At 42.0% G+C, this 25,352-nt stretch overlaps 1 protein-coding gene across 1 annotated transcript; it reads right to left on the minus strand.

Annotated features, from left to right (window-relative positions):
* Positions 1-1,220: 1,220 nt before the first annotated feature.
* On the minus strand, positions 1,221-24,452 carry LOC141617453 (protein FAR1-RELATED SEQUENCE 5-like). The gene is made up of 5 exons (XM_074434649.1): positions 24,419-24,452; positions 23,091-23,569; positions 22,131-22,797; positions 2,089-2,373; positions 1,221-1,804 (listed from the first exon to the last, which is right to left on the minus strand). Exons 1-5 carry the CDS (start codon positions 24,450-24,452, stop codon positions 1,221-1,223), a joined length of 2,049 nt encoding a protein of 682 aa, XP_074290750.1.
* Positions 24,453-25,352: the final 900 nt, after the last annotated feature.

Raw genomic sequence — 25,352 nt, forward strand, 5'->3', positions numbered from 1 at the left:
CGTATGAATAGTAAAAAGTTTGAATAGTAGTATACGTATTTTAATACGTATACGTATTCCTACATACATACTTATACATATACACGTATTTACAGACTCAAATATTTGACAGACATATGTATATGTATACGTATTCCTACATACATACTTATACATATACACGTATTTACAGACTCATATATTTGACAGACTCAAATAGTAGTATACGTATTTTAATACGTATATGTATTCCTACATACATACTTATACATATACACGTATTTACAGACTCAAATATTTGACAGACATATGTATAGGTATACGTATTCCTACATACATACTTATACATATACACGTATTTACAGACTCAAATATCTTTTGCATATCAATTCTTAAAAGAAACCTTTTCCACAGAAAGTTTAATTTTAGTACTGTTTTCTGAAACTTCAATATACTAATTCTGAAACTTTAATACTTACTTTTTCTTGTACTCCAATTACTTAATTTTCGTAAACTTTAACAATAAATTACGGAACTTTAATTCACTGCCTACAAAACTTTAATGATCAAATTTTTTTCGACAGAAATTGTAACTTTAATACCATTTTCTGAAACTTCAATTCACAAATTCTGAAACTTTAATATTTTTCTTTTTTTGTACTCCAGTTTTAAATTTTCGTACACTTTAACAACAAATTACGAAACTTTAATTCACTAATTACAAAACTTTAATGATCAAACCTTTTCCACAGAAAGTGTAACTTTAATACTGTTTTCTGAAACTTCAATTTACTAATTGTGAAACTTTAATACTTACTTCATTTGTACTCCAATTTCTTAATTTCGTAAACTTTAACAACATGTTACGCAACTTCAATTCACTGACAATAAAACTTTAAAGATCAAACATTTTCGACAGAAAGTGTACCTTTAATACTGTTTTCTGAAATTTCAATTAACAAATTTAGTCACTTTAAATCAAAGTATTTCTTAACCTCCCACAAAATATAATAAAACCTTCAGATTGCCTGTTCAACCTTTATTTCAACAGTTGCAAACGTTAAATGCAAAAAATACATTATTCAAAGTTCAAATGCAAAACAATTAAACAATACTGAAATGTTTTCCAACTCCTAAGCCATAAAAATCTATTCGTCTGATGCATCCTCTTCTTCCCCCTCCTCTTTCTCCTCTTCGTCCTCTTCCCCCTCCTCCTCCTCTTCTTCTTCTTCACTTGATTCTTACAATTGTGGTGGACGCTCTGCAAACGGGTTAGGGCAGTTCCTCTTGTCGTGGTGCCCCATTTGCTTGCAATTATTGCACATCCGTTTCGACTTACTTACAATTGCAATCGCCTTCGACTTCCTAGACAATAACCTTTTCCCACTACCCTTATTTTTCGAATACTTAAGTGGTAGTATAGTGATCTCCTTACTTGCTTTACAACCAAGTAATTTTTCCATTTCTTCTTTTTTACTCAGTTCCTCAACTGACAGTAATAGCTTTTCCCGAAAGTCTCTAATTAGTTTGGAAAGGCTCTCAACATCTTCCTTATCTCTGCCACCAATTAATCCAACGGTCTCATAAACTTCTGACCACAGTTTCGTCATCTCAAGTTGTTTTGCGTCGATGATATCCATGTCCACAATTTCCTCCCCGTCATAAATGCACTCAGTTCCCCTCACAGCATCTTTCGTCCATCTCCTGGCAACTGCATATTCCGGAATTTTTTTTACACCATTGCCCAAATAAATCCAAATTATATGTCTGCATAGCAGTCCCCTACGCTCAAACAGTCTACACGTACATCTCGCCTCGAGTGTACCTGTGTCATCATAAAAAAAAAAATTAACTTTACGTTCACGGTTTATAACTTTATTAATTGGAAGGAAACATGGATACAACCAACATTAACATAGTTTCTAACAAACAAAAAAATTTAACTTTAAGTGCACTGTTTACAAATTTATAATTTCAAAAACTGTATCAGTATGTGAATAATGAACATTAACATGGTTTGTAACTTTTTTACACTTTTAGCAAACTTTATAATTTACAGAGTTAACCTTTATTACTTGTTGATAAAATAAACTCCAAACACAGTCATACCTGGGTTAAATTGAACTTCAAAATTACGGCTTCTCTCTGCATCCATCACGGTACTCACCTCTAAGTTACCCAATACCACAAAACCCTTGCAACTACATGTATCAGTGGAGTACTTCACCTCCTCTTGAAACTCCTCAAACACGTCATGTGTGTAAACCCTTGCCCCCTCACTCTCTATTGCCAACTTAGTAGACAGTTTAGGGTTTGATTGTCGGTTTTTGTTGTCAAGTCTCTTTGTATTGTGTCTTTGTTGTTCCATAGCACTTTCAAAGCGCATCCAAAACTCTACCAAAGTACCAGATTTGTGCTCAAACCGTTTAAAAAAACTGTTCTCACTCTCTGACCTCTGCGTCGTCCTCATTACAGCACCCATATTCAAGTCTTTACAATGGGCCATCACCCACTGCTTCCTTATAGAGTAATGTGGATAGCGGGCCGCCCACGGGGGCGCTTGGTGAAGGTCGAAAACAAGCGTTTGCATTTTTGTAAGGAGTCGCCACCAATTTTTATGGGAAATTGGAACCGTTCGAATACCTCGTGTCATGTCAAGACACAAAGTAGTGACATGAACACTAAGCAATCGTTACCCTTAGTATTCTATGTCTAGAATGACTCTCGTGGATGCCAATGAACACGGGTGCTCACGGAGATCTGGAGTAAGGGGTGAGGGTACGTATTAGGAAGCTCTTTTGATCGAACACCTAATCCCGCCCGCCTCGATAGCGGCCTCTACTAATGATTAGGGAAGTTATTCGTACTCGATATATCGTCGGCTATATGCATGCAATGCAACATCCATTAGATTAATCCTAGCATGTGAAGATTTAACTAAGTCGGTGAAATACGTAATTAGCATACAATTAATGTCGAAGTAGGATTTAATGCTCATTTACATGTGAAGGCATACAAGCAAAGAGAGAGGTATAATAATAATAAAATTACAATAATGGAAATTACATTAATTACAACGGAATAGGCGATTTATGTCGAAAATACCTTTAAAACGGATAATTTGAGAAAACAAATAAAAGAAGGAATTACGAACAGAACAGAAGTGATAATACGATTAGTAGTAGATTAATACGTAAGCTAATTAAACTACGTCAAGGCAGAAACGGAGTTCAGGGTGAGAAATCATCTGGAACAGCGCGAGAGATCGCGCCCTGCGGAAGAGGCGCAGCGATTCTTTGCGTCTGTTCAAGGGTGAGTTCTGGTGTGAAGCCGAAGCGCAAATCGTTAATGTCGATTGGTGAATTTAATGATTGATTGGTAATATTTACTCGGATGAAAGTGATTAACAGGTTAATTACATGTGAATGATGGTCATAAAAGCGACAAACATGGATAGGACGAACCGGAAACGGATTATTTACATGAAATAATGATGAAAGCGAAGAACATTAATGAGTCCTCTATTGAAATAAGTCAATTAGGCTAAATACGACGGATATACAACGAATATGCGACGAACATGCGAATAAACAGATTAAACTATATCAATGACGAATTCCAGAAACTCAATATGAACAAATTGAATCTCTAAAATCCGGGTTTGAATTCAATGACGAAAACCCGTAAATATCGGATTATTTAGGATTTAAGTCGGATTTATGATGAATTAAAACATACTAATGATGAATGATTATAATACATGGAATTATTATGATACTACGACGAAGAATTAACAGACGAAACAAACAAAGGAAAGAACTTGAACACGAATTACAGAGGACAAACGAAGAAGAAAAGAAGCGAGGCTGCGGCGGCCCTCACGAAGAGGCGCGCAGAAGCTGCGCTCCTTCGAAGAGCGCGGCGATTCTTTGCGCCTTTTTCTCGACGGTTATCTACCGGAAATTCGTAAAAACAGGTTTTAACAAAGGGCTTTAGAAATCGGTTTTAATGGTATTTTCGACGTAAACCTTACAATTGGTGACGAAAAATAAAATACAATAAATAAAGAGAGAGATTACACCCTCAGACTTACATGTTGACGAAACGAGAAGGACTAAGATATCGATTAGTGAATGCTCGACTCGAATGCAAAGAGAGTGCCCTCGTAAGAGGAAAACGATTGATTAATTAAGTTGATTAAGTGTAGTTGGTCAAATTGGTCGGTCATGCAACGGGAGAGGTGGTACCGGAAGATTCGAGCTTACGTGGTCGAAAGTTCAAGCACGTAGGCGCCAATAAGTAAGAACAAAGTCTAGAATGCAAAGGGAGAAGAGAAGGGAGGACACTCGCGTGAGAAATATGAGGAGCGAAAGCTCCTATTTATACTAATCACACGACGGAATTAGGGTTTCGGAGACTCTTTGGAAGTGAATCTCGGAAAGATATAAAAAAGATACGTAAAACATGCGAACGGGGCACGGGAAGAGGCGCAGCAGCCCACTGCGTCTCTTGGAAGAGGCGCAGCGCTGTCTTTGTGTCTGTTCCCGGAGGTTTCCTCTGTGAAGAAAGATTTCCGCGTTTGAGTTATGGTAGGACGGAAATAATTCGAATATCTTATGAATATTACGGGATATTATTTGCCAAAAGATAAAATTTGTGAAATATGGAAAAGAAATATCCGGAACATTCCAGAACATTCTGACTCGGGATTTAACAGTTATCAGAAAATGGAGACGGTTTTTGACCCGGACTCCGAATGTACTCTAATTACTGCCAAAACGACCGTATCGGGACGTAGATGACAACTAAGAGGTAGACATTTAATATTTGAGCAATCACTTGACGATAATCTTACGAACTGTCACAAATCGTTCCGCGAATCAAACACGCGACCCAATCATCACCGGGTGGTTTGCGGGAGGTGCAGAAATGAGGTATCCACAGAGCCCCCACTTTGACTGAGGCTTGGACAAGGCGAAAGTAAAAGTATAGCCATCAGGTCAATCGAAGATTACAACCTGACGACTATGGCGACGCGAGGCGGCTCAAGGGGTCTGAGCCAAGGACCTGTCGTCGGGAACATTTTAGAGTCTGTCGACTTATCGGGAGGGTCGTTTAAAGTCCATTAGACTACGTAAGGAGGCCCGACCATAAGAAGAGACCATACCCGAGATACCCCTGGTTGAAACGGGATCAAGACGCTTCGGCAAAACTCTTTGGTCCGAAGATAACTTGGTGTCTGAAGGCATTAGGGGTCACAGGATCTTGAAGAAACTTCTTTCTCGAGATGCTTTGGGAGAATGACACCTTTGCCGAACTCCGTGAGGAATAAATATCGAAAGCAGCAGGACGTCGGTAGAAACTGCTGGGGAATCCGCTTGCGTCGGTCTCAAGCGAACTCTTGCAAAACTTGAGGTTGAATCTGCTTGCGTCGGTCTCAAGCGAACTCTTGTTGGGGAATATATTGACGATTAGGGACATCTTGATCGCCATGGAAGAAATCTTGAGTGAGCAATACTGCAAAATACTGTTGCGCTGGGGACAAATATTTTGACGACCTAGGAACATCTTGATCGTAGAAATCTTGAGTGAGCAATATGCTGCAAAATATGCTTACTGGGACAAATATTGAGTGGCCGGACGCGGCTGGGAATCTCGCTTGAGACATAATGAAGGTGTGTCAAATTTTGTAAATGAGTAAATGCTTGTTGCGACAAGCAAAATGAGCCTTGGAAGGAATGACAGTCCGCTACTGGCTTGGAAATGCGAGTCGGAACGAAAGAAAATCGTCGAACGGACCAAAAGAGTAAAATAACATCGAGGAAGAGGCGCACCAAAGATGGGCCCACAAATAACGAACCTATAACGAATTTTTGAAAATCCATGTGGAGGGAACAGAAGGAAGAGGCGCAGCAGGAGCTGCGTCTCTTGGAAGAGGCGCAGCGCCTGCTGCGTCTTTTCCCCAATTTTGGCTTTCCTGCGTAAAAACGCGAAATCAGAGGGATTATGTTCATTATTTCGAAACACAATTCACACGATTTCTCTCTCAAATCTTCACCATTTCCGCATTAATCATGAAACAATTCAAAAGCTTGCTTTAAACATGACTAATCGAGGTATGTGTCTTGATCTTGCATTAATCTTCTTCATTCGTCGAATTTTGAGCCGCGAAAATTAGGGTTTTCGACCCTTTTGATCGAAAATTTGGGGCTTTTCCCCCAAACGGACTTGACTTGCCAAATTGACGTTAGAACTGGATAGTAGGTAGTGTTAGGAACACAACCATGCATTCACTTCGAATTTTCATCAAGTTTTGAGCCCTTGAGTGAATTTTGAGACGGTTTTACAGCTGAACCGTAAATTGCTTCGAAAATAGCCTTAGGATTGCCCATTGGCGATGAAATTTGACATTTGGGATCCTTGAATGATGGGTAAACTTTCTACCTTCTCGGAATTTTGGTTCGTGACAACTTTTTCAGGACACCTCTCTAGGGCATAATCACCGTTATAGCGAAATGCTGCCGAATTTCCGACTCGACCTTAGAACTAGGCTTCGAATTGGACTTGACTTGACCCAATTTATCGCATGAGTGACCGGGTTGACGGGAACGTGGCCAAGGATGGCACGGGAGGAGTAGTTTCAGGGCTTTGAAGGCTTGAAAACCCCTTAACAAAGGCTTGTCGTCGTATGACGCGGCCTGAATTTGCTTTAACGTTGCAGGTGATGAGGCTTCTACTTCTGGGAGAGCTCCCATGGAGATAGACGCCGCTGTTGTTGAGGAGGCTTTAGAGCAGGCCTTCACCGCTGCGGTGATGGCTGCTGGAGACGAGGCTCACGAGGAGGAGGCCGCCGAGGAGGAGGAGGCCCCGAGACGGGCCAACGTCGGGCGAGGAGGTCGTCAGCTGAGAGGAGCTCCTGCGTGGGCTGAGACCTGGGAGAGTAGACACCTCGTGTGGGCTGCAGAGGGTCACCTGTCCTACAGGACGGTGAAGAGCTTGGTAATAAGAATTCACTACTCATTATTCATCCTCTTTCGTTCTTTTTTGTCCAAATTTCTTTCGAATTTCATTCAAAACTAAAGATAGCTTTGTTTCAAATCATAATAGGAGGCCGGGAACATCAGGTCGTTCTCGGGTTACACGACAACGATGGAGCACTACGAGCAGCTGTCGGCGGAGAAGAGGGCCATGATCGAGCGTGGAGCGTTCGGTCCTCCGGTTGAGTCCGGAGGGATATCGTGAAGAGGAAGTTGCGGGCTAACCTTAGCCTGGTCCGCGCTTTCTTGGACCGTCGGGGACACGACTTCCACGTTTCACCTACCTTTTGGTGAGGTGGGAGTCACTTTGGAGGATTACGGCATGATTTACGGTCCGCCGTGTGGGGCCGAGGAGATGGTGTGGCGGAGAGCGCCATGAGGGCGGACTCGGCCGAGGCGAGGAGGTTGATCGGTTGGAACTTGTCGCCGAAGGTCTGTTGCGATCGGGTTTGGTACCCAGTACTTACGTTCGAGACTACTTTGCGGGAAGACCCGCGGCGGGTGACGATTGACGGGAGGGAGACGGCTCCTCCTCCTCCTGTCTGGTGAGCGGAGGGCTCGTACGTGGCTTTGGTGGTTTTGTCTTCGATTTACCTCGGAGACAAGGGCGAGAGGTGTCGACGAAGCTCCTTCCCTTTCTTTCGACCCGAGTTCCCTAGGGCGTTGGGACCGGGTCAATGCTTGGTTTTGCGGTCCTCATCCGCTTCATGAGGGCCATGGTTCGTCCGGAGTTGATGGAGAAGGGGACTTCTCCTGGCGCTGTCGGACCTGGGCTACTGTTGGAGGTATGAACCTTCCTTTAGACCAAAGTAAATTCCTTTCTTTATCAAATCACGAAAGATCGTCATTGATTATCCTGTTTTACAGGCGTGGGTGTACTCCTACTTTCCGGGCCTCGCGCCCAAGAGGACGGAGCCGTTGGAGAGGGCCTATCCCGTGGTGAGGGATTGGGTCATGTGCCGGACGAAGAGCAAGCGTTCTTCTCATAATGTCTACCGGCGGGACGTGAACGCTCTTCAGCTGAGCAGCGTGAGTATCCCATTTGTATTCATTTACTCTTCTTATACTTTGCTTTTAATTGATCATAGGAATGATCTGTGCCTTATCTTGTTACAGTGGGTGCCCAGACCTTGGGCGGAGTACGCTGGAGCGCCCCCTTTTGTTGCTGAGGTCCTTCGACCTAGGAGCCCGAGTCGCTTCGTTGAGGACGTCGATGGGTCTGTGTGGTACTTGGGCGAGCGGTTGGCTCGTCGGTGCTCTCGGGACGTGTTGACGGTTCCGTCGATCCTCCCGGGGACGATGTTTAGGGAGCCTTACGAGGCCGAGAGGGAGGCGGACTTGGCGGTGCCGGTGGCGACGACCTTCTTCTCGCTGGCGAGGACTACTCGGCGTTCCTTTACGGGAGGTTGGCGTACTGGCCGGTAGTGGTGAGTATCTTTCACTTTTTTCTTGATTTTGATTTTGAGAATTGCGACGAAGGATCATCGACTAATGAGAGCTATTTGCCTTTGCAGGAGGTTGAGGCGGCGGGCATCGAGCCCCCAGAGTACCCCGAGACCTCGAGTACACCGATGCGGACCGGGAGGACGACGATCTCGAGTTGCGTGACTTTGACGTAGGCGTGACGGATCTTTGGCCTAGATGATTGGCAAAGATCGATTCGGAGGGTAAGCCTCCAACTTGTATGACTTTTGTGTAAGAACACATTTGATTGAGTTTGCTCAATTTTTGAGAATTTCTTTTGATAGTGCGAGTCGCGCCGTCCCGGTTCGTGACGCTATGGAGGATGGCCAACCAGTGCGGGACTCGCCATCGAGGCACTCGTCGGTGGTCGAGGTCGTCGGTATGAACCTTATTTGATTTTTTTTTATTTTGATTTTCGATCTTGCTTGAACCGATTGACATGAGCCAATTTGTTCTTGTTTGTGGTGACCGCGAGTGGAGCGAGAGTTGACCCGATCTCGGGAGGAGCGCTCGCTTGCCGAGGGAGCTCAAGGTTCGGACGCCGAGATCGCCGTTCGGTGGCGAGAGTTGCCGAGTTGGAGGGCGCCAGCAGTAGTTTCGTGTAGTTTTGTAGACTTGTACATTTGGACATCTGATTTTGAAACATTTTTGGACTGTTTGGGCGCAAGCCCCGGTTGCTTGGTCTTTTGGACTTTGTTCGGGCGCAAGCCCCGGTTGCTTGTACATTTGCTCTGTTTGGTGTATATACGATGGCATGAGTGCCTTTCTTTCTTTGGGTTGTTTTGCTTGTACTGCGGGTTAGTTCTTGAACAGTTTGGTAGATAACGGTTTTGCGCCGTCATCGCCGAAATTTACATAGAAGTCGCGCAAAACATACATTTTATATACATAAGGCCTTTAATCAGCGCAAAATGAGACGCAAAAGAACACGAGGAAAAGCAAAAATTTTGCTGGAAATGACCGGACGGTAGGGAGGGTTACCCCCCTAAAAAAGAAAAGAAAAAGAAATCTGTAAGTTAGAAATGTGGAAATGAAATTAAGAAAATAAAAAGAAGAAATATATACGTGTCGAAATTTGGTAAAATAAATGAATTATAATGGAAATTATGTCCTAAAATGATGAATTGGAAAAAAAAAATGAAATGAAATGTATTTCCTAAAATGAAAATGTGCACATGTGGTAAAATGGCGAATTGTCGATGTCGTCTCGAAATGCGTGCCCGCGAAATTAGGAAACTTGAAACATGGTAAACTGCTCGTATTTACCAAAATAAAATCCCGTAGGAATAGGAAATTATTCGTTATAGAATTAGGAAAGATCCAACGCGGAAATCACGAAGTGAGGCGGGGAAGAGGCGCAGCATGAGTGCGTCCCTCAAGAGGCGCGGAGTCTTTGCGCTTTGTTCCCACGCAGTCCGTTACGGCGGATTTTTGGAAACGACAATTAGTATAAATAGAAGCGTCGACGGGCGTTAATTCACACAATTCTTCCGTCTCCTCCTCGTCTATTCACATAAAACTCTCAAAATAAATCTTCAAGAGAAAATTGTCATTATGAATACTTTGGAGATCCGCTTGAAGGAATGGACCAACGAGTTTTCGAATATGGAGAAGCACGACATGGGTGCTTATAACCTTGGGTCTTTGTTGAGTTTGAAACTCATTAAGGTAGTAAAACCGTTCTTGGATGCTTGCCTTGACTATTGGGACCCAAATTATCATGTTTTCGCGTTCCCGGGAGGTGATATTTGCCCATTTCTGAAGAAATTGTGCTATTGGTGGGTGGGACCCGAACATTTACCCGCCATCCCTTCTACTTCACAAGGGTACAAGAGCAAATTCAGAGACTTGCTTGGACTGACTAGACTTGAGGTGGATCGTCTAGTTACCCCGAAAGGCGTGAGGATGTTGGATTTTATAGACCGATTCATCAACAGGGCCGACCCTACCGTTTCTCATGTTGCTAGGAGGAGGGCATATGGCTTTTGTTTGCTGCACGTGTACGTCTTCCAGGGACACGTTGACGAAGACTTGAGAGGTGATCCCCGTCTTTTGAGCCTTATTGAGCAAATGGACCTGCGCAGGAGCCCAACTTGCTTATGCTTAGGAGAGATCATTTTGGGTTTGGATAATAGGAAATCCAACCGCGATCTGCCGTTCTTGGGGAGTCCCGTCATTTTACAGGTAAAAGACATCATCTTTTCTTTCTTTTTTTTTGTTTTTCGTTTCTTTTTTTTTTTTTTTTTTTTTTTTTTTCCGATGTCTAATACCTGCTCTTGGTAGGTTTGGCTTATGGAACGGCTCCGATTGATCGAGCCCCCAGTCCATGCACTTTCCTATCATTCCCGTTCGATTGCGATGAGGACGCGGTTGTACATGGTGGACTTCACTCGGGTCTGCGATTATTGGAAGAACAAGCTGAAGAATGACGATGGTCCGTTGATTAGGTGGGTTGTACCGTGGTGGCACCTCAAGTCTGTCACTGGAGTGTCTTCTTTGGATCCCACTAGGTCCGTGCGCATTCCTGGATTGGAGTTTATGGTATGCATCTTTCCGGAAAGACTGATGAGGCAAGTTGGGTTGAAACAGACGATCCCTAGGCTTGACACCGTCCCGCAGATTGCTATGGCGCTTACTAGAGAGAGCCGAAGAGAGTGGGCTGTTAAATGGGCCCAAAGAAACATGTGGTTCTTGAGCTTCTCCACCAATGCTTTGTGGGTGTCAGACTCTTATCTGAGGTGGAGAAAGGCTGCAACTCCGGAAGAGCGCGAGAGACTGAGGAAACGCGAGCCTGTTGATTACAAGGTGCGCGAGGGAGAGAAAGAGAAGGAGAAGCATCTGACAGAGGGAGAAGAAGAAGCTGGGTTTCAAGTCATTCATCCTTCAAAGAAATCAAAGACTACTCCTGTTGCGGAAATGGTGGTTGGCAAGAATGGCAGAGTCAGGCCTCGAGAAAGACCGTTGGTGATTAGGTCTGAAGTGGTGCAAGAGCGCCCGGCTCGAGGTCGTGACAAGAAATATGACAAGAATGACAAGGGCAAGGGGAAGATGGAGGAATAGCCCGAGTCTTTATTTATTATTTGATTATTATTATTATTATTGTTGTTGTAATAAAAAGGAGGGATTTTTAGAATCCTAGCCTATTCTATTTTTATTATGTAACGTACTACTATTATTAGAAAGTGAATGAAATAAAAAAGGTTAAATGGTTATGAAACCGTTGAGATTTTCCACTTATTATTCTTGTCGAATTTCAAATGCAATGCAAATGTCCTTCTATTTACATTTTTAGATATAATGGGTTGAATCCCGTGAAGGATTGCCTACGTATTCACTTAAAAAGCGAAATCAAACCCTTGTGCGTAGTTCGAGTAAATGTAAAAGAATAATTGTTCGAAGCAAGAGCTTGTAATGAACATAGAAAATAAGCATGAGCTTTTGCTTACTCTGGAGGTGCGAATTTAGTTTATTTGATGATATGAGGATGACAAACTTGTCAAAATGCAAGAGCACAGTGACATTTAGCTTATTTCGGCTTGGCCAGGGGCCGTTTATTTAGTGTCACAAGAGCGACACATGGGTTTACGCGAGGCGCGTTTTTGTCCTATTCTAGGCATAGTACCGTTTCAATTGGTCAAGGTTTGTGGGGTTTGAAAACTCATTCCCATCTAGGTCTGTGATTCTAACCGCACCCCCCGGGAGTATGGATTTGACTAGAAATGGTCCGGCCCAGTTAGGTTTGAATTTTCCCCGTGGGTCGACAGGTAAAAGAGCTCTAACCGATTTGAGTACTAAGTCTCCTTCTTTGATGTTTCTTGGCCTAACCCTTTTGTTGAAAGCTCGTTTGATACGTGCTTGATATGTTTGGACATTATGTAAGGCGCGTAGCCTACGTTCATCCAGGAGGATGAGTTCTTCATACCTATCCTTCTTCCAATCGGCCTCCGGGATTTGACTTTCTAGTAGAATACGCAAGGATGGTATCTCTAGCTCGACTGGTTGTACGGCTTCCATGCCGTAGGTCAAATAGAAAGGAGTAGCCCCAGTGGGCGTCCTGACAGATGTACGGTACCCCCATAAGGCGAAAGGTATCTTGCTTGGCCAATCTCTATAGTTGTCAATCATTTTCTTGAGAATTGTGACAACATTCTTGTTTGCTGCCTCTACCGCGCCGTTAGTCTGTGGTCTATAGGGCGAAGAGTGGTGATGCTTAATCTTGTATTTGGCTAGCAATTGCTCGGTTTCAGCTTGGAAATATGACCCATTATCGCTAATGATCTCATGTGGGCAACCATATCGACAGATGATGTTATTTTGTATGAATTTGGCCACATTTTTGGCCGTAAGACTAGTGTAGGAAGCCGCTTCTACCCATTTGGTGAAATAGTCAATCGCCACTAGAATGAAACAGTGACCTCTGTTAAATTTGGGGTTATTTTCCGATTATGTCAATTCCCCATGCAGAGAATGGCCAAGGAGATGTCATCGTGTAGAGCAACGAAGGAGGGACATGTTGTACATTCCCGAAGATTTGACAATTGTGGCAATGTCTCACGTATTTGATGCAATCGGATTCCATTGTGGTCCAATAATATCCCAAACGTGTGATTTTCTTTGCCATCATGGGCCCACTCATGTGAGGACCGCATTCTCCGTCGTGGACTTCTTCCATCACCTTTCGTGCCTGTGAATGGTCAAGGCATCGTAGGACTACACCAAGAGGTTTTCTTTTGTATAATTCTCCTTGCATCAGAATGTATTGGGAAGCTAATAGGCGTATAGCACGTTGTCCCCTTTTGTCCATATCCGGTGGATAGGTACCATTAAGCTTGAAATTCAGGATTGCTTGGAACCAGGGCTCTTGTGCGATTTCCTCTTCATCGGTGATTTGATGGACATAAGCCGGCTCTGACCGTCGTTCGATACACAAGGGCATTTCCACCATGTGATCTGGCATATTTATCAAAGATGCAAGTTTCGCAAGAGCGTCTACAAATTGATTTTCCTCCCGAGGTAGGTGTAGGTATGTTACGTGATCAAAGAATTGAGCGACTTGGTCTATCCTAGCCTGATAGGGTGCGAGGCTTTCGCTTCGGATTTTCCAGGATCCTGTAACTTGGTTGATGATCAGTGATGAGTCCCCATGTACTCGGAGGTTTTTAATGCCTAAGCTTACTGCCGCTTGTAGTCCAATGAGACAAGCTTCGTATTCTGCAGCATTGTTTGTCACCTCGAAGTCGAGTTTGACAGCAATCGGTGTATGCTCACCTTCAGGAGAAATGAGCAACACTCCTATCCCAAACCCTCTTAAGTTTGATGCTCCGTCAAAGTATAGGTCCCAGGAGTCTACATCAGTTTGAAGTATGTCCTCGTCGGGAAATGACCAAGTATCTATGGTTTGTGCGTCATTGATAGGATTTTCTGCGAAGAATTCGGCGACGGCGCGACCTTTTATAACTTTTAGTGGCACATATTTGAGGTCAAATTCCGAGAGCATCAGAGTCCATCTTGCCATACGTCCGTTGAGGACGGGTTTCTCGAAGAGGTATTTGATGGGGTCCATTTTGGAGTATATCTTGACGGAGTAGCTAAGCATATAATGGCGTAGCTTCTTTGTTGCCCACACAAGAGCGAGGCATGTCTTTTCGAGTTGTGAGTATTTGCACTCGTACTCCAAGAACTTCTTACTTAGATAGTAAATAGCTCTTTCTTCGCTTCCTACAGTTTGAGCTAGCATGGCACCCATGGCGGTTTCAGTTACTGTGAGATATAAACCAAGAGGTTGATCTCGGTGCGGCGGCATGAGCACTGGTGGTTTAGCCAATATCTCCTTGATTCGGTCAAACGCCTTTTGACAATCATCATCCCACATGGTATGGTCTGTTTTCTTGAGTTTCTTGAAGATAGGCTCACAAATCATCGTAAGTTTCGATATGAATCGACTTATGTATTGTACTTTTCCCAGGAATCCTCTGACTTCTTTTTCTGTTTGAGGTTGTGGCATTTCGATCAGAGCTTTGATTTTGGAAGGATCTATTTCTATACCCCGTTGGCTAACAACGTATCCTAGGAGTTTGCCAGAGGTTACCCCAAATGTACATTTCTGAGGATTGAGTCTCATGTTGTACTTTCGTAGTCTTGCGAAGAACTTGCGAAGGTTCGCAATATGTCCCTCTCTTTCCTTAGATTTGACGATCATGTCATCTACTGATACCTCAACTTCTCTGTGTATCATGTCATGTAGGAGTGTAGTTGCGGTGCGTTGGTATGTAGCTCCGGCGTTGATCAATCCGAACGGCATTACTGTATAACAATAGGTTCCCCATTGGGTGACGAACGCGGTCTTATGCATATCTTCCATGGCCATCTTGATTTGGTTATAACCCGCATATCCATCCATGAAGGATAGTAATGCGTGGTCTGCAGTATTGTCTACCAATATGTCAATGTGAGGTAGAGGGAAGTCATCTTTTGGACTCGCTTTGTTCAAGTCCCTAAAGTCAACACAAACACGGATTCTCCCATCCTTTTTGGGTACAGGTACTATGTTAGCTACCCAGTCAGAATACTCGGAGACTTTGATGAACCCGGCTTTGAATTGCTTGTCAACTTCTTGCTTAATCTTTAGAGCCCATTCTGTTCTCATTCGTCGAAGCTTCTGTTTTACAGGTTTGAAACCTAGCTTAATCGGAATCCTATGCTCGGCAATATCCCTGTCGATCCCTGGCATGTCTTTGTAGGACCAAGGGAAAACGTCTTTGAATTCATTTAGGAGGTTTATGAAATCGGCCCTTTCGGTAGAGCTCAAGGTAGTCCCTATCCTAAGTTCTTTGGGTTCTAGTTCGGTTCCAACATTGATGGGTTCGGTGTCCTCTATTACTGGTCCCCCTTTCCCATCCTGTAGTATTTCTTTGGCTACGTAGGGAGGTATTTCGGTCAAGTCTGGGTCTTGGTCATCCTCAGTATCATCGTAAACAGAATTGCACTCAAGATAACACAAAGAGTAAGCAGAACCTGATTTATTCATATTAAGATTTGAGTAAAGTTGAAACAAAGAAGCCAACTGATCCATGGTCAGTGGCGGCAAAGGGACAGTAATTGGGGCATTTCCCGAATTACTGTGACTACACGAGGCTAAGCTAGGAGAAACGGAGGGAGTGGGGATGACAACAGGAGTAGACTCTCTAATGACTTCTCTAGACTCCGACTCTGACTCCGACTCCGACTCCGACTCGAACTCGTCGTCTTCTGGTTCTCCTTTGAACATCTCTCCTTCTCCAGTGGTGAGCTTGAAGAGTCTTCCTTGGTTGTTGGTCCATTTGATAGATTTTCTCCATCCTTTCTGCTGCTTTGTGTCAGTTTCTGTGATCAACGCGGTGGGGTTGAAGCGATCGTCCTGAAGTATCATAGTAATGATCTCATCTTGCGCGGCCCTAATGAATCGATCTTCTCCAAACAATAGGCTAACAGCTTGTTCGTCGAAGCAAGGTGCTTGACGGGTTTTGACGGTAGGAACCGTTTCTGGAGGAATGAAGTAGCAATCATGAAAGATCTCGATTCCGGCTAACTTCCTCTCAAGATAATGCCAAGGTTCGGGAAATCCATGAAAGAGTTCTGAACTTCCTTCTTGAACAAAGTATCCGTTTAAAGTAGGGAGATATGGCCTCATTTGGACTCCTACGTGCTTGCGATTTTGGACTTGGGCGAGCATTTCGAGAACTTCTTCTTTTGTGGGTTTGTACCCTAGTCCAAGTGGTATCCTTGTTGAGTTGCCTTCCTTGTATGGTGCGAAGGTATTCTTCCGAATTGGGTTCAAAGGCATTCCGGGGAAGTATCCCTGGGATTTGAGTATGTGGTTGACCACCAAGTTAGAGTAGGGATTATAGTATAAGGGTGCCAACTCACTTTCTATAACGCTTACACTTTGGAAGCCCCCAAGTTCATATACGGGATCCGCAAGGACTTGATTGTTTGATTGCTTCTCGATTATTGCCTTGATGGGTGACGAAGTGATCGTCACAACTTTGCCATTTAGTGGGATCTTGATCTTTTGATGAAGGGTGGATGTTACCGCTTTGGAAGCGTGAATCCAAGGCCTTCCCAGAAGTATTTTGAACGAAGCTTCAATGTCCACTATTTGGAAGTTAACCTTTCGTTCAATCGGCCCCGTGGCTATGGTTAGGTTAGCAAGTCCTACCACTTTTCGTCGCGTACCGTCATATGCACGAACATCTTGATTTGTAGGAGTCCAATCCGACTCTTTCATGCCTAGTTTGTATGCCGTTTTGAGGGGTATAACGTTGACCGCGGAGCCATCATCCACCAAGGTCATTGGCACATTCTTCTTTAGACAGACGACAGTGATGTATAGAGCAAGGTTGTGACTAGCGCCAAAAGGTGGAAAGTCTTCATACGAGAAAGTAATAGGATTACTTAGCTTAGGTGATTCTTGGAAGACCAAGTTGACTACATCTTCAGGAGTGGAGTTATGTGCCACATTCAATTTGGCCAAAGCTTGCAGTAAAGCTTGGCGATGTGGAAATGAGCTTGCCACTAGTTGCCAGACTGAAAGATCAGCCTTGGTCTTCTGTAGTTGCTTGAGCAAATGATCAGTGGGGTCATCTTCGCTGTCATTTGGTGTGTTGACGTTGGTTGGACCGTTTTGAGTAGTGCTTTGATATGGGCGACCCGAACGAGTTAGGTGATCCACATCTTGGCTTTCACCATTTTGGACTATTTCTTTGACTAGGGAGTTTTCAATGAGATATTCGTCCTCATCATCATCGGCCCAAACCCCATTAACTGCAGCTAGTTCCCTCATTCTCATGATGTCACCTTCTAGTCGTATGATTTGATCGACTAGTTTATCGACCACGGTGACTACTTCTTGCATAGTGGCATTTTGAGAGAAGATCAATGGTACACGTTCTTTAGATACTGCGTTGGGATTGCGCAAGGTCGTTACCATGTTTTCTAGTTCCCATACTTGTCTATCTACACTCCTTGCCCATGTGATGAAGTCGGAAATGGTAGGGGGGATAGTAGAGTAGAGCCTTTCTTTCTCAATTGCATGAATTTCACTTTCGGTGGGAGAAATGAGGTGTGAGCAATCTAAGGTAGATTCATCACTTGTAATCACTAGAACTCCAAGAGGATTCTGAGTGTTGTTGGGCTTACCTCCTGGTGGAATTGGAAGTCGACCATCTTCAATCATATCTTGAAGCACTTGTTTCAACTTGTAGCATTTTTCTGTGTCGTGCCCCTTGCCCCTATGGTATTCACAGTATGAATTTTCGTCCCAAAACTTGGACTTCCTTTCGGGTTCGGGAGTAGGTCCAATGGGTTGGAGTTTACCTTGCTTCATTAACCTTTTTAAAGCGTTGGAGTACGTATCCCCAAGGTTTGTGAATTTCCTTGGTGGGGTAGTTTTCTTGGATGGCTCGAGAAGGTTAACTTCGTCGGTCTTGCTAGTAGAGCCGTATGAACGACTTGTGGACCCTTGATATCCTCGACCTACCGTTTTGGACAAGAGTCCTTTACGGATGTCATCTTCAATCCGTGTCCCTAATACGGTTAAGTCTTTGAAAGTCTTGATGTTTTGATATCTCAAATGGTTGGCATATATGGGCTTGAGATTATCCACAAACTTCTCCACGACGGTAGCCTCATCCGGGCGTTCAACTAGTTGAGTACTAGTTTTCCTCCACCTACTTAGAAAGTCGGTGAATCCTCCTTTGTCATTTTGGGTAAGAACCTCTAGAGTACGCATGTTGACTTGGATCTCGGCATTATCCGCATATTGTTTAGAGAACTCGATTGCGGCGTCTTCCCAAGTAGCGACTTTCTTGTGATCTAAAGTGTAGAACCATTGCTTCGGGATGGTGTCAAGAGATGAAGGAAAGATCCTTAAGAACATCTCGGGTTTGATGCCTTTGATAGACATGTAATCCTTGAAGGCGCGGATGTGATTCAAAGGGTTCTCATGCCCCTTGAACTTAGGGATATCCGTCATGCTAAAGTTGGTTGGCAATTTGGAATTGACGGCTTCATACTTGCGATTGTTTTCCCTATAAATGTCATCCCCCTTAAGGTACATCAATTGCTCCTCTAGGTATTGGAGTCTTTTCTCAGCTGCAGTCATCCCCATGAGAGGATTCTCATCCCTAGACTCGTCATCGGAATTACGTAGCACTTCACTTTTAAGGGGAGGCAACTTTCCCTCTACGTCATAGATACGGCTTTCGATGTGATCAAGGCGGTCGTAGGTTTGCTCTTGGGTAACTTGCATTTGGGCTAGCGCGGCTAGGATTCGATCATTACTATCTTGAATTTGCTGGAGATTCGTTTCATCACTTGATCCGGGCATCTTGGAAACTGGATAAGAGATCGGCGACGAATCAAAACACGATCGACCATTCTATCACACTTGCTAAAAGAGGAAATGTTTTGACTCGTGAAGTGGGTGTGTGCCACTTGTGTTGAGTGAGTTTTGAAGAAAGACAAGGTCTTTGAAAATGTGTGTCCTAGTCAACTGTAGTGTAGTTGTAGGAGTGGACTCGAAGTGAGGTTTTGAAATGGGCTTGCGGCCCGAATTTTGACTCGACAAACGGACAGAGTTTTGACCGGATTTTGCGCTAATTGAAGGCCCTTTTTTCGAAATTTTGTTTTGAAATTGGGTTTTGATTTCTGAAAATTCGTCATGATTTTGTTTAGAAATGGTGATCACGTAAGGTTTACACATTTATACAAACATTATAACGGGATGCTGAGTGCATTTAGAAGGGTTTTGGTTTAAAGGGTGGGTTGCCATACCGAACCATCAAACCCGAAGTCTGTGGAGAGGCTCGTGCCAAACAAGAGTAAGGCCGATTCCTAGTCCATTTCCTCAAGTAGTGAAGGCCCTTGATGCAAACAAGAGTAAGCATCATGGTATGGATGACGTCAATCGCTATCCATCCTTAGGCCCCAAATAAGAATTAGGACCGTTTAGACGGGACGATTGGTCGAATGGGTTGGGTTGGGCCTAGGAAGGCCGAGTAAACGATCTAGGAAGACCGAGTTATGAAAACTGACAATTGTCTTGTACAAACTTATTCCCTAAACTTGTTCGAGTTTCACCCTTGGCTACACGTAAGTATATTTTCCCCAGCGGAGTCGCCAAACTGTGGACAGCGGGCCGCCCACGGGGGCGCTTGGTGAAGGTCGAAAACAAGCGTTTGCATTTTTGTAAGGAGTCGCCACCAATTTTTATGGGAAATTGGAACCGTTTGAATACCTCGTGTCATGTCAAGACACAAAGTAGTGACATGAACACTAAGCAATCGTTACCCTTAGCATTCTATGTCTAGAATGACTCTCGTGGATGCCAATGAACACGGGTGCTCACGGAGATCTGGAGTAAGGGGTGAGGGTACGTATTAGGAAGCTCTTTTGATCGAACATCTAATCCCGCCCGCCTCGATAGCGGCCTCTACTAATGATTAGGGAAGTTATTCGTACTCGATATATCGTCGGCTATATGCATGCAATGCAACATCCATTAGATTAATCCTAGCATGTGAAGATTTAACTAAGTCGGTGAAACACGTAATTAGTATACAATTAATGTCGAAGTAGGATTTAATGCTCATTTACATGTGAAGGCATACAAGCAAAGAGAGAGGTATAATAATAATAAAATTACAATAATGGAAATTACATTAATTACAACGGAATAGGCGATTTATGTCGAAAATACCTTTAAAACGGATAATTTGAGAAAACAAATAAAAGAAGGAATTACGAACAGAACAGAAGGGATAATACGATTAGTAGTAGATTAATACATAAGCTAATTAAACTACGTCAAGGCAGAAACGGAGTTCAGGGACAGAAATCATCCTGGAACAGCGCGCGGCAGATGCGCCCCTGGAAGAGGCGCAGCCCAGATTCTTTGCGTCTGTTCAAGGGGTGAGTTCGGGCTGTGGAAGGCGAAGCGCAAATCGTTAATGTCGATTGGTGAATTTAATGATTGATTGGTAATATTTACTCGGATGAAAGTGATTAACAGGTTAATTACATGTGAATGATGGTCATAAAAGCGACAAACATGGATAGGACGAACCGGAAACGGATTATTTACATGAAATAATGATGAAAGCGAAGAACATTAATGAGTCCTCTATTGAAATAAGTCAATTAGGCTAAATACGACGGATATACAACGAATATGCGACGAACATGCGAATAAACAGATTAAACTATATCAATGACGAATTCCAGAAACTCAATATGAACAAATTGAATCTCTAAAATCCGGGTTTGAATTCAATGACGAAAACCCGTAAATATCGGATTATTTAGGATTTAAGTCGGATTTATGATGAATTAAAACATACTAATGATGAATGATTATAATACATGGAATTATTATGATACTACGACGAAGAATTAACAGACGAAACAAACAAAGGAAAGAACTTGAACACGAATTACAGAGGACAAACGAAGAAGAAAAGAAGCAGGAACTGCGGCAGCCTCACGAAGAGGCGCGGCAGAAGCTGCGCTCCTTCAAGAGGCGCGGCGATTCTTGCGCCTTTTCTCGACTTGATTATCTCTAGGAAATTCGTAAAAAAGGTTTTAACAAAGGGCTTTAGAAATCGGTTTTAATGGTATTTTCGACGTAAACCTTACAATTGGTGACGAAAAATAAAATACCATAAATAAAGAGAGAGATTACACCCTCAGACTTACATGTTGACGAAACGAGAAGGACTAAGATATCGATTAGTGAATGCTCGACGCGAATGCAAAGAGAGTGCCCTCGTAAGAGGAAAACGATTGATTAATTAAGTTGATTAAGTGTAGTTGGTCAAATTGGTCGGTCATGCAACGGAGAGAGGGTACCGGAAAGATCCGAGCTTACGTGGTCGAAAGTTCAAGCACGTAGGCGCCAATAAGTAAGAACAAAGTCTAGAATGCAAAGGGAGAAGAGAAGGGCGGACACTCGCGTGAGAAATATGAGGAGCGAAAGCTCCTATTTATACTAATCACACGACGGAATTAGGGTTTCGGAGACTCTTTGGAAGTGAATCTCGGAAAGATATGAAAAAGATACGTAAAACATGCGAACGGGGCACTGGGAAGAGGCGCGGCAGCCCACTGCGTCTCTTGGAAGAGGCGCGGCGCCCTCGTTGCGTCATTCCCGGAGGTTTCCTCTATTTGAAGAAAGATTTCCGCGTTTGAGTTATGGTAGGACGGAAATAATTCGAATATCTTATGAATATTACGGGATATTATTTGTCAAAAGATAAAATTTGTGAAATATGGAATAGAAATATCCGGAACATTCCAGAACATTCTGACTCGGGATTTAACAGTTATCAGAAAATGGAGACGGTTTTTGACCCGGACTCCGAATGTACTCTAATTACTGCCAAAACGACCGTATCGGGACGTAGATGACAACTAAGAGGTAGACATTTAATATTTGAGCAATCACTTGACGATAATCTTACAAACTGTCACAAATCGTTCCGCGAATTAAACACGCGACCCAATCATCACCGGGTGGTTTGCGGGAGGTGCAGAAATGAGGTATCCACAAGTAGCAGTCAGCAAACCACTCAACATCACCAACTATATGTTGATCCATTATTTCTAACCACTTACCATCAAACTCCTCCGCTTCAAGATCCTCGTCCCATATGATAGCATTTAATTTCTTTAAGAAATCCTGGTAATCGTCTCGCGAGCTACCATACTTAGTAGGCACCTTATTCATAATATGCCACATACAAAACCTATGTCTTGTTGTCTTGAAAACAAGGGGAAAAGCTTTCATAATTCCCGGATCCTGATCGGTTATTAAATACTCTGGTTCCTTACCCCCCATTGCAATGAGAAACCTATCAAATACCCACTTAAACGATTCATGATTTTCTTTTGCAATAATTGCGCAACAAACGGTTACGGATCGTTTATGGTTGTCAACACCAGTGAATGGGGTGAAAACCATTGAGTACTTGTTTGTCGAGTAGGTAGGGTCATAAGAAACAGCATCACCAAAGGCGACATAGTTCCTCCTAGCAATACCATCAGCCCAACTTGCCCTACGCAGGCTACCATCTGAGTCCACATCATAGTCGAAGTAGAAACCTGGTTGAGTTTCTGCCATGCTCTTGAAACGATCAATAAAAAGCTGTCCATCCCTCTCGTGAACGAAACACTTAATGTCTCTTTGGAAATTCTTGAAGTCATTCAAACTAGCTCCAATATTCTCAAAACCTTTAACAAGCTCCTTACACATTCTGTAAGTCTTTGTTGCTCCAATATTTAGCTACAAAGACAACCAAAAAACGAAATTTTAAAAATTGTGAGTTTAACAGTTTACTAGAAGAGTTCATTATAACAACGAACATTTACAAAACTATAATAAATGTACTACGAATTACTGCTATACGCATTCAGTTTGAAACTTTATCTCAGTATATTCATCACTTTAACACCAACAGTCTCTCCACTGCCAATTTTTTTTTCTTTAACTTTTGAAAATGTGTATAAAACTCTACAAGACTGCATAAGAACATCAACCAACATTTAAAGATGTATAAATAAATTCAGTTTACTCACCCTTGAATTTGCGACAATCAAACCCATGTGAAACTTCGAAATGTTTTTCGATAACTTCTGAAACTCTCTATCTTTGACAGATACAAGCTCATGATTATGCCCCTCGTGAAATTGGTCTACTAATAAGACACCTTTCTTAAAAAATAACCTAATTCTAGCCTTGCACCCCATTCTCTTTAACTTAGTTCTCCTCTCCTGCTTCACCTCATTCCCCTCATTACTTATGTTCTCCTTAATTATTGGAGTGAAACCTTCCCTGTTACACACCAGAAGCTTCGATTTTATAGTGTCATCACGCCACTTCTTTGTCGTGTACTTACGCACATCAAATCCAATAGCAAGTGCGTACACATTATAAAAAGTAATAGCTTCCTCAATATCCCCAAACTGCATTCCGACGTACGGTGTAAAAACATCTTTCACCTGCCTACAGAATTCCTCCTCTGTAACAGGTGCTTTTGGTGTACCATCATCTGTCACTGAACAATAACAAACAACAAACTAACTTAAATAGGATTAAATTTTTCGCATTTAACTTCTAGTAATTACAGTCCAACTGTTTAATTGGTAACTTTAACTAGGATTTCTGGAACTTTGATTCCGTACTTTCATACTTTTACAATCAGTTTGTAATTTATAACTTTAATAATGTTGTACAAAACTTCAACTCTCTACTTCTGAAACTTTAATACTACTCTTTTTTCCAGTTCAGACTAGAATTCAGTTAACATGAATTAGTAACTTTAACTTAAACTACTAAAACTTTAATTCACTTTTGATGAAACTTTAATAATTAAACTTAATCACACTTTAATAATCAAACCTGAAATTTTCTCAAACACCCAAAATATGTAACTCTGACGGGAATTTTTGAAACCTTAAAATACAAAAACTGAAACTTTGTTATTTAATTACTTCAACTGTGATTTGTGAAACTGTAATACATAAAAAATGAAACTTTATTACAATCTACAACTACACAAAAATCAACGCCTAACTCAATCTATCCAACTGTAATTCCTCAGACAAAAAACTTTAACATCATCACAAATATACAATGACACTTTCGCCTTTAACAGATCAAAATTGTTACAGACAACAACCCTACAACCTTTGCTTTCAAGTTCGGTCATTAACGAAATCCTATATTACATTACAATAAGAATCTTCAACAAAGAAGCGGAAAGATAAAAACTAATTTACTAAAAAAAATACAGAGACTAAAAAACACATGCAAATTTAGATCAACAGCTTCAACTATATCTTCAAAAAACAAAGTAAAGAAGAAAAAATTAAACAAAGAAGAGGAAAGATAAGAACTAACTTACCATTCTCCACTGCTACAATATCCATACAAGACATGTTGATGAAAAAAATAAAGGATATGATTATGTTACTGATAAGTTGTTGTTCAACGAAGCCGAGACATGATTAGGAACAAACGGTGTGCTTGAGAAAACAAAAGGTGAAAACAAAATAAATAAGATGCAACAGTTTGCACGAATGAATATGAAAAAAAAAGGAAGAAGAAAGGGTTTGCACAAATGAAGATGAAAACAAAAGGAAGAAGAAAGGGTTTAAGTGGTTATGCGTGAGAACATAAAATAAAGTGATGACAGTTGTAGTTATGATTGGAACGTAATCAGTCTTGGTAGAATAAAAAGTGTGCTCTCTCTAATTAATTTTTCTTTTTTATATTTTTTGTACTAAAGAGCCTCTTAATCTCTTCCATTGATTTTTCCTAATCCAATGGCTAACAATAGGACTTAGGGACTTATATTTGGGTGGACTCATTAGAACTCCCATATATATATATATATATATATATATATATATATATATATATATATATATATATATATATATATATATATATATATATATATATATATATATATATATATATATATATATGAGTCAAGATCCGGTGAGAACTCATAAATATTTGAGGATTGAGTAACGAATGAAATATCACTCGTTCTTCTAAACAATATCAGTCACTGATAAGTGTAAAAAAAACACACTCAGCCTGGGTCAAAAAACATAACACGTAGCCGATTTTATTCCACTCTCAATTAACAACAGGTTTTCCCCCAACTTCTCTCTTCTTCTTTCAAACTTCAGTACTTTATTCTTCAGTTGATTTCTCTACACTTTGTTTTTGCGATTCGTTCGAACATCAATTTGAATTTGTTGATTACTGTAAAGATGAAGGTTGTTTGCGCGTACTTGTTGGCTTCTTTGGGCGGAAACTCATCCCCT

The sequence above is a fragment of the Silene latifolia genome, chromosome X, assembly GCF_048544455.1.
Source record: "Silene latifolia isolate original U9 population chromosome X, ASM4854445v1, whole genome shotgun sequence".
Taxonomy (NCBI): domain Eukaryota; kingdom Viridiplantae; phylum Streptophyta; class Magnoliopsida; order Caryophyllales; family Caryophyllaceae; genus Silene; species Silene latifolia.